At 46.1% G+C, this 14,973-nt stretch overlaps 2 protein-coding genes across 8 annotated transcripts in view; one reads left to right on the forward strand and one right to left on the reverse strand.

Moving 5' to 3' along the window:
• klf8 (Kruppel-like factor 8) overlaps window positions 1-8,730 on the reverse strand; it is a 59,833-nt gene extending 51,103 nt beyond the window's left edge. The window contains exon 1 of one of the 2 annotated variants that reach the window (XM_035624116.2): window positions 8,257-8,730. In XM_035624116.2, coding sequence (XP_035480009.2) covers window positions 8,257-8,283 — 27 coding nt within the window. In that variant the 5' untranslated portion in view covers window positions 8,284-8,730. The remainder of the gene's footprint in view (window positions 1-8,256) is intronic. The other variant, XM_035624115.2, reaches the window with a different exon arrangement.
• Window positions 5,481-14,748, forward strand: rbm41 (RNA binding motif protein 41). 6 transcript variants are annotated; one of them, XM_035624109.1, is made up of 7 exons: window positions 5,481-5,561; window positions 11,344-11,522; window positions 12,531-12,732; window positions 12,859-13,063; window positions 13,225-13,754; window positions 14,335-14,482; window positions 14,575-14,748. In XM_035624109.1, exons 1-7 carry the CDS (start codon window positions 5,496-5,498, stop codon window positions 14,691-14,693), a joined length of 1,449 nt encoding a protein of 482 aa, XP_035480002.1. In that variant the 5' UTR covers window positions 5,481-5,495; the 3' UTR covers window positions 14,694-14,748. The 6 variants fall into 6 exon arrangements, with proteins under 6 accessions (XP_035480002.1, XP_035480004.1, XP_035480003.1 ...); XM_035624111.1 differs by having other exon boundaries at window positions 11,344-11,474; XM_035624110.1 differs by lacking the exon at window positions 5,481-5,561 and adding an exon at window positions 9,598-9,660.
• Window positions 14,749-14,973: the final 225 nt, after the last annotated feature.

Consider the following 14,973-nt stretch of genomic DNA (forward strand, 5'->3'; position numbering starts at 1 on the left):
GTAGTTGTTGATTCTCGGTTTTCTACATTTTAAGAATGACACACACACACACACACACACACACACACACACACACACACACACACACACACACACACACACACACACACACACACACACACACACACACACACACACACACACACACACACACACACACACATCAGGGATCCAGGTCATGGTTACGCTTGTGCTGATATGATCTCCAGATGCAGGAAGTGTGTGTGTGTTTGTCCGCGCGCGTGTGTGTGTGTGTATACCTATAATTACCTAACTGGCCTTCTTTGGAAGTGTGCAGATTCGCTGCCAGGAAACTTTCAAAGTACGACAGTTCAATTCACACATTCCTGCTCCGAAAGCTCGCGAGCAGGTCTGCGGTTGAGCTCGACTTCTCTGTTCCTGCTCAGGGTTAACGGGCAGTGGAGTTAGCGCTATTGCTAAAACAGTAAAGCCTTTTTGACTGAGGCTGCCAAATCCTTTGGAAAAAGGAGTAATACTCAATCAACAGCAGTGAACCTTTGTGTAAAAGTTTTCTGAAAGTGGATAGTGACGCGCTCATAAACAAGGCGGGGATGCATGCGGCCGGATTGCTCATGCACACTGTGCTGATATAGCAGAGGAAACCATAATCAACACATGAGCGCAAAAAAAGCCGCACCAGGTGATGAAACCTGTCAGCGGGAGGTAAAACGGGAAACTGGCTCGCACCGGTCGCCAGCTGGACACGTGGTACGAGACCAAAGACAACAACGCGTGCAGCGCGACCTCATGCACGCCGCGATTGACTGGTGCAGGCCCGCCAATCCACTGGTGCTGCGGACAACTACTCAAATGCGTATATGGGTCTGGGACCCCTCGGCTCATTTTTCCGATTTCCAAGAGGCGTTGTACCAACGGACGCAGACCCAAAGGCCTCCGGACGCAAGTGGATCAGACCTACAACAAGCAACGAATCATGTGCCGCCGCCTGTTGAGCGACGTGAGAATGTCGACAGACCAGAGAGGAGATGCCTGCGAGGATGATTCCGCAGCGTCTGTGAACGAGCGTTGCCGTTTTTTGCGGGAGACATTTCTGATAATATCGGGGTACATTTAGTCGAGTGGCGGCCATCTTGGTTGTTTACAAAAGTCGCTTCTCTTTTAAACTCCGCCCAATATCAGATAATCGCTTTGTGATTGGACCAGCAAGATTTCTGCTGGAAGGGAAATCACTACTCCAGTGGACGGGGTCCCGACCTGCAGACTGCCAGGGCAAATTTAACCAGTCAAAAAGGCCTTTTGCCAGTGCTTCCCACTACAGTCCTTGGATTTCAACAAGTTTTGAAGAAGATGACGGATTGAAGTCGACGTCCAGCTCAGCGGCTCAGTACGAAATTCAGCACGAATCTTGGATATTGAACTCAGCAACGGTGTCAAGGGTTGAATGTTGGTATCGTGACAAGAGAACCGGCCAGCTACACTCTGCTCTGCCTTTCCCCATAAAAATCCCTGCTGTGTCTCTATAAATAGCCTGAAACCCCCGGGGCAGGCCAGCCGAATGCAAGGCGGCCCAGCGAAAACAGGAAAAAATGAAAAGAAAAGACAAACAGTGCGGTACCACCAACAATTCAGTTTCTCCCCTACGCTGCAAGAAAGTCTGTTCAGCGTCTCCCTGACAGGGCAAGACGCAGCGCGGCACGTTAACATGTTTCTCCAATGAATCAGACACAAGCTGTGTCCCAATTCGGGGGAACCGCCTCATTCGGGAGGTCGTGGTCCACGCGGCCGACGGAGGTCAACACCCCTTCGTCAGCAGCGTGGACCACGACGGTCTGGTCCAGGGCGGAAGGTGAACATCTACTTCTTTCTTCTTTCGTCTCCTAAACCCGTTAGTAGTAAATTTGGCTGAGGTTTATATTTGCACCTACTGGTGCAGCATGTGGTCAAAATAAGATAAGTTCAAGGAAGTACAAGATATATATATATATATATATATATATATATATATATATATATATATATACACACATAGTTTTGTTTTTTTATCTGTCAATGATTCCTCAGATGACGTTATCAAACCTTTGTGAAAAAGAAATGTAACTTGGTATTTTTGACCATAAAATGTATCATAAATAACTATAATTAAAAACAAAACAAAAGTACAAGTTTAATTGACAAAATGGACATAATTTATTTTACGTAAATTGTAAACAAATGCCCATTTTAATTCTGCATTGTTTATTCTGCACAGCGAAATATTTCATATGGGTACCCCTAACCCCATAAGCGTTGATATCGACGTGTCTGTGATAGGAATGTAATATAATAATATTGTCGGGTTCTATAAAAAGATATACCCTTTTCAGGGAACATAAAGGGGGTTTAAGATTGTGTTTGGGCATTTCTTACAATTATTCGTACATTTCCTTTTATTTCATTGTGTCTTTATAAAAAATATAAAAGGAGCCTGTCCAAAAATATGAAATATTTGTGCAGCTCTTCACAGCCAAAAACGAAACACACAGACGCGACATCAACCCCCCTCCCTCCCTCCTGCTCTCCCCTAGTCTTTCTATTCCCATTAATTCTCGGTGATTCAGTGACTGGACGACCCGGGCATAACGCCACTCGCCAGCAATGACCCTTGTGATGATCCTAGCGCACCCGGCCCATTCCTCACGCCGTATGTCTTCATACCTTGCTCTGATTTATCTCTTCTACACTCGTCACACACACACACACACACACACACACACAAGCAGGCCGACTACCGAGTCCTCCGTAGAAATACTTGGTTAAAGGTTGAAACAAGCAAACCACGTGGGAACACGTCACCGCCGCACCTCTTCTCAGCTTTTTTTCCCCTCTTCCAAACAACTCTCCATCTTATCCGGTGGCCACGGAGAGACATAATACTCGCGCGTCGTCCATCGTCCCTGCTCGCCGCCTTTAATGTTGTCGATCGGGGGGGAAGCCGAACCTCATTGTACTGCGGCCACCGCCGTAAATTACTCCGAATGAGAGCATCGCATAAAGTGGGAAATGGAAAAGTGCAGTGAGCCAGTTCGCCCCGACACCTCCGCAGCAGCACCTGGAAAACACTTTGAGCGCACTTATTAGGAAGCCCTTTGGCTCCGCCAGCGAGGCGTGAACGTCCCTAATCTCCCAGTGCCTTTTGAATTACAAATGCAGCCCCAGGCACTTGTACATCATTACAGAGGATCGATTTATGACGTCCAGCACATTGCCACGTCTATCTTTGTGTCTACTTTACCTTCAACTGTTACCTCACTTCTCCTTCTTCCTACTTTTCCCAGCAGGGAACACCATTGTCACGTAAACCACTGCAAAAAAGAAACCCCACCAAACTTCCATTTATGGAAATATCGGTGCATCGAACGTGCAGTTGCGAAACACCGGCGCTAGATACTCAACCTCAAAAGTAGTTCCTCTTCAAACGACTCTCTGAGCTTTAAGACTCATGGCGCAAAATTTCACTTTAGGGTGTGGTAATAAGTCAAAAACACAGTGGTGTTACACACTCGACTGCACCATGGCATTCGTTGAGCTCTGCAAGGTCGACCACGTCACACACACACACACACACACACCTTCGGAAGGAATGATGAAAATAAGACGGAGACACTTATGGAAAGCATTCCCATGAAAAAATGATGATGGCAGTCAGGAGGTGGGCGCATGCCTCCGCCAGGCCGGACCATCCTGCACTTGACTGTCTTGATCTCAGAGTAGGAACATAAGAGAAACAATGTGAGTGGTCTGATGAACTTAATTAAGTATTTGTCATAAAAACATAGTTAAAGAAAACAGAATCCCCAGATCTGCTCCAAACTTGAATGGCTTTTTTCCCTGGGTCGAGTTCCACCCCGTCACAAAATTTCATGGAAATGTGCTCAGTCGCTTTTGCGTAATTCTGCTAACGAACAAACGCAGATGGAAACAGAACCTCATTATAGGAGCTAACAAACCCATTGACGAGAAGAGGTTTTCATTCGACCCATCATGTACATTAGGGTTTCAGAACCACGTAACAGCAATAAGCAAACACGGATGTCGTGTTAAGGCAAATTGCTTTCAAGTTAATTTCCTAAAATCAGTATGTGCTTTATTTACTGCATTGCCACGCAACAATACAACGACACAAGACAAACCGGAACATAAAGCAGATTCTACAAGTCTCCGCAAGTTCGATTTTAACGACGTATCGAAATGAACAGAAGCCGTTGGTTACACAGAAGCCAGATCGCCAATGGGGGAAAACATGCGTGTACTCTTTGTCCCGTGCGAACTGTTAATGGTGTCTGCCGTACAGGGTTCCCACTCCCTCCCGATTACCAGGACGTTTTCAGTGACGATCCGGCGTGATACGATCACAACACACACCAAGACGCAGAAGTCGTGCAAGTCTGCGGCTACAACTTATCAATGACTTCATCTCTTAAGATAAGATGAGATAGCATAAGATATTCCTTCATTCGTCCCACAACTGGGACATCTGGGTGTTACAGCAGCAAAGTGGACAGCCGTAAAAAGGAATAAGACAGGCACAAAATATAAAGAAGCTAATATACAGAACTGCAGTAACAACAATTGTACATGGAGTATGAAATATTGCACAGATGGACTCAATTAAAACGAACTGAATATCGCACTTTCCGGTGTTCCAGTGAATTATTTTTACTTACATGTTATGCACTGATTGTACAACACCCTTAGACGTTCCAATGACAATAATTTTCTTCCTCTCCAATGGAAGTCTAGTCCAGAGGTTTTCAAAGCGGTGATGTTCTTCAACCTTGTCTGTCCGTCCGTTTGTTTGGTTGGTTTGTCAGCAGGATCACACAAAAACTACAGAACAGATTTCCAAGAAAACTCAATTCAATTTTGGCTCGGACCCGGAAAAAGGGTGGGACCCAGGAAAGGTTTTATCACTTACTTTAACAAACTGCGAGATAGGAAGCTTTGGGTTTTTTTACATTTTCATTTTATTTCCCATGCAGGGAATATATCCCGGCATATTAAGAGGACTGATATCTACGAGTGTGAGCAATTTGGTGCGTATTTGCTAAATAAAAATCCGGATCTAGCGAGTTAAATGTGGTTTAATAAAAATAAAAACGCTGGCATATATAGTCCATTCTCAGCCAAAATGAAAATTAGGAGGATGTTGAATTGACCAGTTGAAAATAATAGTTGACCCACTGCTTTCCAGGTAATTTCGGGTTTTCCAGGATGCACAATGCGTACATACGGCGGTGACACTTGCTCAGTTACAGTTGTGCAACATGTCAATTTCTAACATAACAGCTCACAGCAGCTGATAACAACGTTGCAGATATTGATCACATGGAGAGAAAACAAAGGATCTCAATCTATAATTTAGATTTTTTTTTTCTCTCCTGAAACACAGATAACCAGTGTCACTCTGACCGGAGAGCTGCTGCTGCTGCTGCTGCTGCTCAGTCAACTGCCGTGGAAAACAGAATTTTGAAGGCATGAAACGCTGGCAACAGCTGGCTGATTCCAGTCTCTCCACCCAGCCATGTCATCTTGACAACTCTGTAAGCTGTGTGTGTGTGTGTGTGTGTGTGTGTGTGTTTGTGTGTTTGGGTCCGCCATGTGTGTGTCTATATGTAGTAGAAGAAACACACACACACACACAACGTTCACAAAAAGTTTGGTCAAATTTTGTACAGCATAGTTAATTATTGCCTATTGTGCAGAATCAGCACAGACACACACACACATCGACACACACACACACACACACACTCACACACTCTCACACACAGGCAGACTTTGTATTCAAGAAGCCTTTACTGCTTATGCCCTGCCCAGGAATGTACAGCCCAGCTGATTGAGGACACACACGCACACACACACACACACACACACACACACACAGTTAACTTCACTTCCAATACGGCTCCGCCTTCACTACGATGAGTGGAAATTGATTTCTGCAGTGTCGAAAAAAAAAATGATTATCTGTGTCAAGGGTCCACGTCGTAAGAAGCACAACGTCAGACGGGAAAGAAAGGGAAGAAAAAAAACATATCACCACAATTCTAGTCACCGTATCTGCTGCTAATACCCTGAACCAACACAACTCAAAGTCATAACTCACAATATTATACAAACGGTGGAAATAAATGTCGCCTCTGCCGCGTAACGTTTAAATGTGCAAAACTGTTTGCATTAAAGCTTTTAGAGTCACATTAAGAGTAAACAACGGTTGATGAGTGGCTCTTTGTAAGTAATGAAGGTGAAAAAATGGGGCATATAAAGACATGCGCACACTTTCAGCTTAAGAGAAGATGTCATGTTAGTAGTAGCCCCCCCCCCTCCCCAGGACAACAACTGGACCTGATCCAAAATGGGAGTAAATACAAAAAAATACAACTTTCCTGCACTTCTCAGTTCAAACTCTCCCAAAAGAAAAAGAGAGAAAGCTCAGGGAGGGAGTCAGCTCAGCTCCACCGACCGAGACCCAAACCAAAAAGAGAGAAGGTGGCCCTGCCCTCCCGACCCGATTAGCCTGAATATAATTTGGAGCATGGCCCCGGAAACCCGTGTCCCGTATCAGATGCTGGATAACAAAGTGGGTCAGCCGGACCTCGGTGTCACAATCCCACCTCATGCAAGTGCACCGCACCACAGCAGCAATGACGTCGTGCGGAAACAGACTGAAAACAAAAGTCGAAGAAGTCGACGCAACTGAACTTGAAGTTGCACCACTGCCTGCGTCTGGAACACACATCTACGGTTTTTGGTTTTTCTTTGTTTTTCAGCCTCACGTCTCTGTTTCTGTGCCAAAGAGGCAGCAGCAGCAGAAGCAGCGGCTCTGTCCGAAACTTTCCCCCCTGGGGCTTTAAAACCCACTGAGGATTCAGCGTAGTGTCGGCTGCAGGGTTTCAGCTGATTTACTGCGTTTTCGGCTCGTGACTCAACTGGCGGGGTCGAGATCGGTCGTCTTCAGTCACAAGGCCGCAGACAGGTCTGTCGTTTTCCACTCTTGCATCTTTAAACTCTTCTGTGATCTCCATCCTGCATCTCGCACAATTGTGACACGCAGACGTTTTTCAAAATGACAGTCAAGTGCAACCAATCAAGAAGAGGAGTCAGTGTCCCCAATACGTACCTATACCCTCTCTGCGTTTCAGTCTCACCAATTGCTGGCGCGTTGCGGTGATTTGCTGTTGTGGCTTGGACTTCAGGGCCACCGTACTACAGCGCCGCCACCCCCCCCCCCCCCCCCCCCCCCCCCCCGACCCTGAAGTTGTAAGAAAGTGGAAGTTCTCCATATATATATTAGAAATGCTCTGGTTCCCTCTTCTTTACTGAGGAACTTTGGCTTTTCTCGTGTCAGGACAAATGTCTCCCATCTCCATCTCCATCATCATCCTCCTCCTCCTCCTCCTCCCTGTCCCAAATGAAACCAACACATGTGGAGCTGCTGCTGCTGCTGCTGCCGATGTGTTCCACAACAGTGTGGTCATGTCATGCCACCGTTCATTCAGATCTTCAGAGAGCAACACTGACTTGACTGACACAGGTAAACACACTCTGTTGAAGCACGGGGCCCTTAAAAGTGTAGCTGGAGGCGGTGCACCTGGCGGCTTCCCAACCTGTGTGTTTGTGAGAGAGAGAGAGAGAGAGAGAGAGAGAGAGAGAGAGTGTGTGTGTGTGTGTGTGTGTGTATGATCCAGAAGTGGCTGCTGGCCCTTTAAAAAAGCTAAGATGGTGTCCTCCACAAGCTGCAGTTTGTGCCTTTCCGTTTCCTCCCCTCTGCCTCTCACACGGATCACACAGCATTTTCAAAATTGAACCCGGACCGACCTCTCACACACGGAGAGAGAGAGAGAGAGAGAGAGAGAGAGAGAGAGAGAGAGAGAGGCAGCGAGCCAGACGCACAGGTTTTCCCGTATGCGCGCGCGCGCGCGCTCTCTGCGTAAAAACGCAACGAGATCACTGTTAACACATTTTTTTTTTTTAAACACTTCCTCTAATTGCAAAATGTCACTGCCCCCCTCCATCCACCAACCTGCACGGGACTCACTTGAACATGTTGGCTTGTTAAGAGACACGCGCACTCGCTGTCATTCGCATTTTGGCACATGTTGGAGGTGACAGTGTCCAACCCCCGCGTGCGCGCAGGTAGATCACACCAGCGCGCAGGTAGATTCGTCTTTTACCCCTTTTTTTTAACATGGGGAGCGGGGGGGGGGGGGGCAACAATCGATAAGGTGCACTTACTTTCTTGTTACGGGTCTCCGTGTGCATCTCGGTTGCCGGAGCGGCGCAGCGGCGGAGGGGTGGAGCAGCAGGAGCAGGAGGGGGGGGTCGGGTCGGGTCGGCCGGGGGCTTTGGGTGGCGGAGCTCTCTCTGGATACGGGTGTTTAGAGAGGAGGGCTCAGGAGGAAGAGGGTGGGTGGGGTGAAGGGGGGCCGGTTCTCCACCTTTATGGTAAAAAATAAATTAAAAAATGTCGGGGTGTATAGGAGCACGATCCCTGCCTCTTCCCGTGCGTCTTTGTCAGTTCATATCCGCAGCGTCGATGGCTCCTTTTTTTTTTTTTTTTTGGTTTGCTTCCCCCCCTTTAAAAAAAGAAAGAAAGAAAGAAAGAAAGAAAGGAAGAGGACAAGCCCAGTGTCTCTGTGTGAGTGCCTCTCCCTCGCTCTCTGTGTGTCGGCGCGTTGTTGCCGTGTATTCAAGGGCTGGGCTGGGCTCTCTCTCTCCAGTCTGCCTTCTCCCTCCTCCGCCTCTCCCTTTTGCTTGTGACCCCACCCTGCGTCCCCACCCCTCATCTCTCTGTCAGTCAGGAGCTGCGCAGCCCTGCAGCCCTGCAGAGGAGCTGGGGCTGGAGCTGGGGCTGGATCACCGACGCCGGCTGCGGGGCAGGAGGAGAGGAGCACCGCCGGCACCGGGCAGCCGCACAACCGCGCACTTACGCATGATGATTTATGATAAAAAAAATAAAAAATAAAAATAAAAAAACAACAACACATAACCCCTAACATCTATAAATACCATGCTGCTGCTGCAGCTCCGCTTATTGTGGAGATAAGCAGCCATGTCACCTCACTGACGTCAGCGAGCAGGCTAATTGAGGACACTCGGGCTGGGTGGGGAGGGCGCGGGAGGCGATTTAGAGAGAGAGGGAGTATTACAGTATATTATTAACTATATATGATTTTACAGCAGCAGTCTGCCTGTGTGCTATAACAGGGAAGAACAGTCAACTCTGGTGAAAAGGCAGGGCTGTGTAGCCACACCCTCGGTAATGAAGCAGGGCGTGGCATATTAGTAGTTGTATATAGTGTGGGGTTTTTTTCTATTAACCAATATTCGATATAATTAGAGAATCAAAATGTAAAGATAGTATGTGATTTTCTAATATTGGGAGGAAATGCATCCACACGGCGAGAAAAAAAAATACACCAGTAATAATCAAATCACCACTCTTAATTTTATTTTTTATAATATCTACACTAAATAAAACTCACATGTGTCTATTTTTCACTGCCTATTCATCCTAAGAAATCTATGTTTTGATCCTACACTGGGATAAAGGGTTGTTTTGGGTCATGTAGCTACTCAACTACATTTCCCATGATTCCACACGCGGGAACCGGAAGCACAAGGCGGAAGCATGCGACGGTAAACAAAAACTTTTAAGCTACCATAGGCCCAGTCAAGTTTAGACACGTGAATGACACGGTTATTTATGGTTTTTATATACATCTTTACGTTGCTGTTGTCAGAAAGTATTAGTTTTAAATTCGCTACGTACGTTTTACGTCGGTCACTTCTGGCGGCACCGCTGTTGTCATGGAGATAGCTGTAGCCGACTTAAGCTAGCGGTTTGGTTCCACACGCCGGAACCGGAAAGCACAAGGCGGAAGCATGCGAAGGTAAACAAAACTTTTAAGCTGCCATAGGCCCAGTCAAATTTAGACAGGTGAATGAGACGTTGTTGTTTTGTTTTTTTGTTTTTATACACATATTTACGTCAATGTTGTCAGAATGTATTAGTTTTGAATTCGCTACGTACGTTCCACGTCGGTCACCTCTGGCCGCACCGCTGTTGTCATGGAGATAGCTGTAGGGGACTAAGCTAGCGGTTTCGTTGCAAACGCCGGAAACCGGAAGCACAAGGCGGAAGCATGCGAAGGTAAACAAAACATTTGAGCTACCATAGCGCCACATATACAAATACAATTTAGTAGTATTGTGACGCGTAAATGACAGTTTTTTTGCTTTTCATACACATCTTTACTCCACTGTTGTCAGGAAATATTAGTTTAAAGTCGCTACGTACGTTTTATGTCGGTCACTTCTGGCCGCACCGCTGTTGTCATGGAGATAGCTGTAGCCGACTAAGCTAGCTGTGGCTAACCTGCTCGTTTTCAAAATAAGTAAAACTGGACTTATTGCATTCATACGAACATCATTCGCTCAACCCATAGCTTAGCATAGACTCACCGTGACTGTTTGTCTTCTTCCGGGTGTCTTGATACATCACACGTAACCGAACAGGGCGTGTTAAATGTTAAAAGTTAAAGTTAAATATCACAGGAACACGCGAGCCTCCTTCTCCTCCTTCTAAGTCAATGTGGTTCAACCTTAACGTCAGAGCTCCAACGTAATTTCGTCAATATCAAAGCAAAAACTGTGAAAACACACGTGGCATTATATATATTTATATCATTTTATAACGATACGAATTGTATCAATTTTGTTTTCGATCCATAAATGTTGGGAGCTAGTGATTTTATCTTTAACAGTGCATTCTATTGATGAGCTCACTACACTTGTAAAATGTTGAAAAGTATATTATTTTTAAAAGTAAAGAGTAAAGAGGTTATAAACTATGTGTGTGTGTATATATATACATACACTGAATTACTGATTTCCACTAGCTAGCTTTTATTTCATGCCAGTGTTGGGCGTTTATGAATTAAAATCTTCAACACAGAATATCAGATTTTTTTTACAATAATATCAATATATTATTGTACATAACAAACTGTGCAATATTTATATTTATTCTTCATGTGTAAGTATTGCTACTGCTCTGTATATATTATAGTATAGTAAGTATAAATCTTTTTATATTTTCTGTTATATTTTGTACATACATTTCTTTCTATATTCTTCTGTCCACTTTGCTGCTGTAATATCCAATGTCATAATGTCGAATACATTAACATTCACCCTTTTATTTCAGCTGAAATACATTAACAGTGTAGTTGTGGTACCGTGATCAAGTGACAATGTTTCTGATGGTGGTTATGCACAGCATCCAACCTGATTTCTCTCTCTTTGTGTTTAATTCATCAGAGTGAGCCGGCAGTCCTGCGAGGAGGGTCCGCTGCTGGAGGAGCAGGAGACGGAGGGCCAGCGGCAGCTGCACAGCCTCCTGCGGCAGCAGCTCCACACGGACGTCGACATAGAGCGGTCAGGAACCATCCGTTGGTATCTCCAGGAGACGTTAACCATGAAAAATATGACGTGATGATGTGCGAAGAAAAACTATTTTTAACATTTTCTTGATGATAAACTATGGAAACATCGCACGGAGGAGGTGTACAGCAAGGAATTAGAACTATATTTTGTTTGTTTTTTCCTTTCGCCACATTTTCTTTCTTGTTGCTTCCAGCCAACTAGATTTCCATTCAGTGCTGAGACAAATGTGGATGCAACACTTTAATATGATCTACTGTCTGATGTTATCAGCGTTTTGGAAAATCCCTACGGCAATAAAACAAATTATTCAGTCGTCAATAAAATCGGCCGCTGTCACGCAAAAAAATAAATCTCACAATTGGTAACATATCTTGAAAGTAGCAAGAGTCAACCACCCACAAGACATTTTCGGACAAGTTAAAATAAGCTTTTTTTCTGAAAATTATCTAAATAGAGACTGAAAGAAAGTTTTTTTGCTAGAAATCTTTACAATGCTCCCTAGTAAAGTTCATAGTCAAGACGATAAACTCCTTCTGAATGTATTAATCAAATCCAGCACAAAACATGAAGGAAGATCTGTTTGATTTATATACACTTGAGTCTGGGACGGCTCTGTCGCTTCATCCGAATCAACCTGTCGCTGGACGAACTTACAGTGACACAGTTACGAAAAAACAAAAATTACACGGTGGAAAACAAAACCCGCAGATGTGCTCATGTATAGCGGGCGAAGAAAGCCGCGTCGGCAACTTTATCCCCACTAGAGCCCTCTGTGGTTTTTTTGCTTTAGATGAAAGTGTCAGTCAAACTCTGGGTTATGTAACTTTCACCGTGTCCCACCGAGCAGCCCTGAGGATTTTTTTATTTAAACTCAACCCCCCGGGGCAACACATACAAACACAGGCGCCTTTTCTATCGGTGATTTCTTCATCGTGAAACATCAGAAACGAACAGTGTTTGGTTTGGCTGCAGCTGCTTTTTGACCGAGCTGTGAGTGGATACTGTATCATGTACGTACACACCATCATCATCTCACTCTGGACTGAATTCCGTCCTGACAGATGTGTTGCCAAGAGGCAGTGCTTCGCGCCGTCGGCCCTCTACCGGCCGTTCGGGGAGCAGGCGGCTGGCGTGAGGAGCCTGTCCCAGTTCCAGGCCCTGCAGGACAGGGAGAGGGAGCTGGCCAGTCTGCGGGAGCTGGGCCTCACAGAGGCCGAGATCAAGCTGTGGCGGAGCAGAGACGCACCAGAGGCGGAGGAGAAGGTACAACCTGCTGAGAGACAGCGAAGTGCCTCATGTTTGCTCTGGTTTTTTTCATACATTATTCTCATGGAAAACAAATCTAACTCCCTAATCTCTGACCCCCGTGTTTGTGCCCACGCACAACAGTCCCATGGAGTGTGCGCGGCTCCGGGGGCGAGGCAGCAGCGCCTGCGGGTGATCACGGACAAGATTGACGCCAGGGAGGAGCTCCTGTCCCGGCCGCAGCGCTTTGCCAGCAGCCAACCGCTGTCACGTCGGGAAATGGAGATTGAACGGGCGCTGTTCCAGGGAACCGATCGCCTGGGCTTCCTCGCAGCGCTCTACCATCGAGGTACGGGCACTCGCTGGAGAGACATCAGAGTCGCAGAATTGGCCGTGTTGACAGAATATATTAAAGGATAAAGGAAACAGTTTGAAACAACAGTGCAGAGAGTAACAGGGTTAAGTCCACATCAGATAATCTCATCTAAGTTGTTGTATTTTTCTCCACAGATGAAGATAACCAGGACGGCCAGCAGGGGGTGGCGCCCTCCGATCCGATGGACACTCTCTACAGAGATGTTCTCGGCGAGGAGAGACCACGAGCGTCGCCACGGGACTCCGGGGAAGAACCGAACGCGGCATCACAAATGTCTAGACACAGAACTGTATCCGACCAATCGCGAACCCGGCAGAAAGACGACGGCCAATCGTCGTCTTTCTGCGTGTCTTCACCTAGTGTCACCTGGACACTAGGTGAAGTCATGAAAGAGCATCGATCAGACCGGTCCAGTGCAGATACCTCAGACCAGCAACATAGACAAGAGGAGCAGAGGCGACCAACTGCCCCAGCAAAGGTAGAGATAAATCAGCCAATCGGCAGCCTGTGTGGAGCGGGGAAGGCAGGGTCAGCAGGACCACTGACTCTCAGAGGGGAGATAAAGACGATCACAGACGAGGAGATCCTGCAGAACCGCGAATCTGAGGAAGGGATCCGGAGCATTGCAAGGTTCCGGAACTACCAGCCAGGAAAACCCTCCAAGGTACCGACGGCTACATCTAACTGCAGTTTCTTTATTCAACAGCAGAGTTTATACTTTAGTTTCGAATCCGTCCTCCAGTTTTTATATGCCGCTTGGTGACGAACAGCATCTCTGTGGACGGTTAATAGTCATAAAAAGTCGCATTTAATTAGACCCGCACTTGTTCAACACATTAAAAGGCAGTGACCTTCCTCTCAGGAATAACTTTACAGGCGCAGGGTTGGTTTTAAAGGAGACGCTCTTCTAACGAAGCTTCACAATGAAATAAATACAGTCGTGTAAAAACCTTCCGACGTCTGCAGGTCGAGAACCACCGACTCTTACATTTGACTTGTTTCAGTGTGTCCAAAGAAAAGGAGGATTGTTGCCGTGGGGTCAGATGAGAGGATCGATATGAATTTCAAATCTGTGCTGTGACCTCACGTCTCCGAAAACCACAGAGGGAGAGATCCACGAGTACAGATACATAGTGTAGGATGCAGTGAGAGGAGAAACCCGCTACATGGGACTCGAACCCCCCGTTCAGACCTGGTGACAGCATCCGTCCTGACGCTTTTTTTTGTGTCTCGCTGTGCTGCAGGTGCTCTGCGTGAAGAACCTGAGTGCACAGGCGTCCGTGGCCCAGCTGGTGGCGCTGTTCTCCCGGTTCGAGCCGGAGGACGGGCCCCCGGTGGTTTACCGCCTGCTGACCGGACGGATGAAGGGTCAGGCCTTCGTCACGCTGCCAGGTGATGAAACTTTACCATGCTCGGAAGCTGAAAAAGCTGCTTGTTATACTTTTGCACGTCAGGTAAGGGTTTTTATTTTTCCTCTTTGGCAGATGCCGATGCGGCCCAGAATGCCTTGCTGTTGATCCATGGATACCGGTTGCTAGGGAAGCCTCTGGTGGTGGAGTTTGGCCGAGAGAAGGAGAAGGAAGAGCAGCAGGAGAAGAAATAAGAAGAAAGTAAAACAATCTTTAATTAGTGACAAAAATATATTATTTATTTTTTTATCTTCGCCCGTTTCATTTGAATAAATGTCTGTTTTACACCAAACTACCCTCGATCATGCGGAGTTGAATTTTGAAAAAAAGTTTTTTTTGTTTTGTTTATATTGTCATCTTGATAATATTTTCATGACAATGTCAGCAAGCAGATATAAAAAAAATATGACATGTCATAAAAAGGACGCAATGCCAAGTTCTGGTATATATTTAAATTTTACATACTAAGATAAT

This window comes from Scophthalmus maximus, chromosome 2, assembly GCF_022379125.1.
Source record: "Scophthalmus maximus strain ysfricsl-2021 chromosome 2, ASM2237912v1, whole genome shotgun sequence".
Lineage (NCBI taxonomy): Eukaryota > Metazoa > Chordata > Actinopteri > Pleuronectiformes > Scophthalmidae > Scophthalmus > Scophthalmus maximus.

Excerpts from the sequence above, each read along its gene's own strand:
- rbm41 (XM_035624109.1), top strand. The coding sequence starts at position 5,496 with ATGAAACGCTGGCAACAGCTGGCTGATTCCAGTCTCTCCACCCAGCCA. Across the intron at positions 13,755-14,334 it reads AGCCAGGAAAACCCTCCAAG|GTGCTCTGCGTGAAGAACCT; the intron begins GTACCGACGGCT and ends GCTGTGCTGCAG. Across the intron at positions 14,483-14,574 it reads GGCCTTCGTCACGCTGCCAG|ATGCCGATGCGGCCCAGAAT; the intron begins GTGATGAAACTT and ends CCTCTTTGGCAG.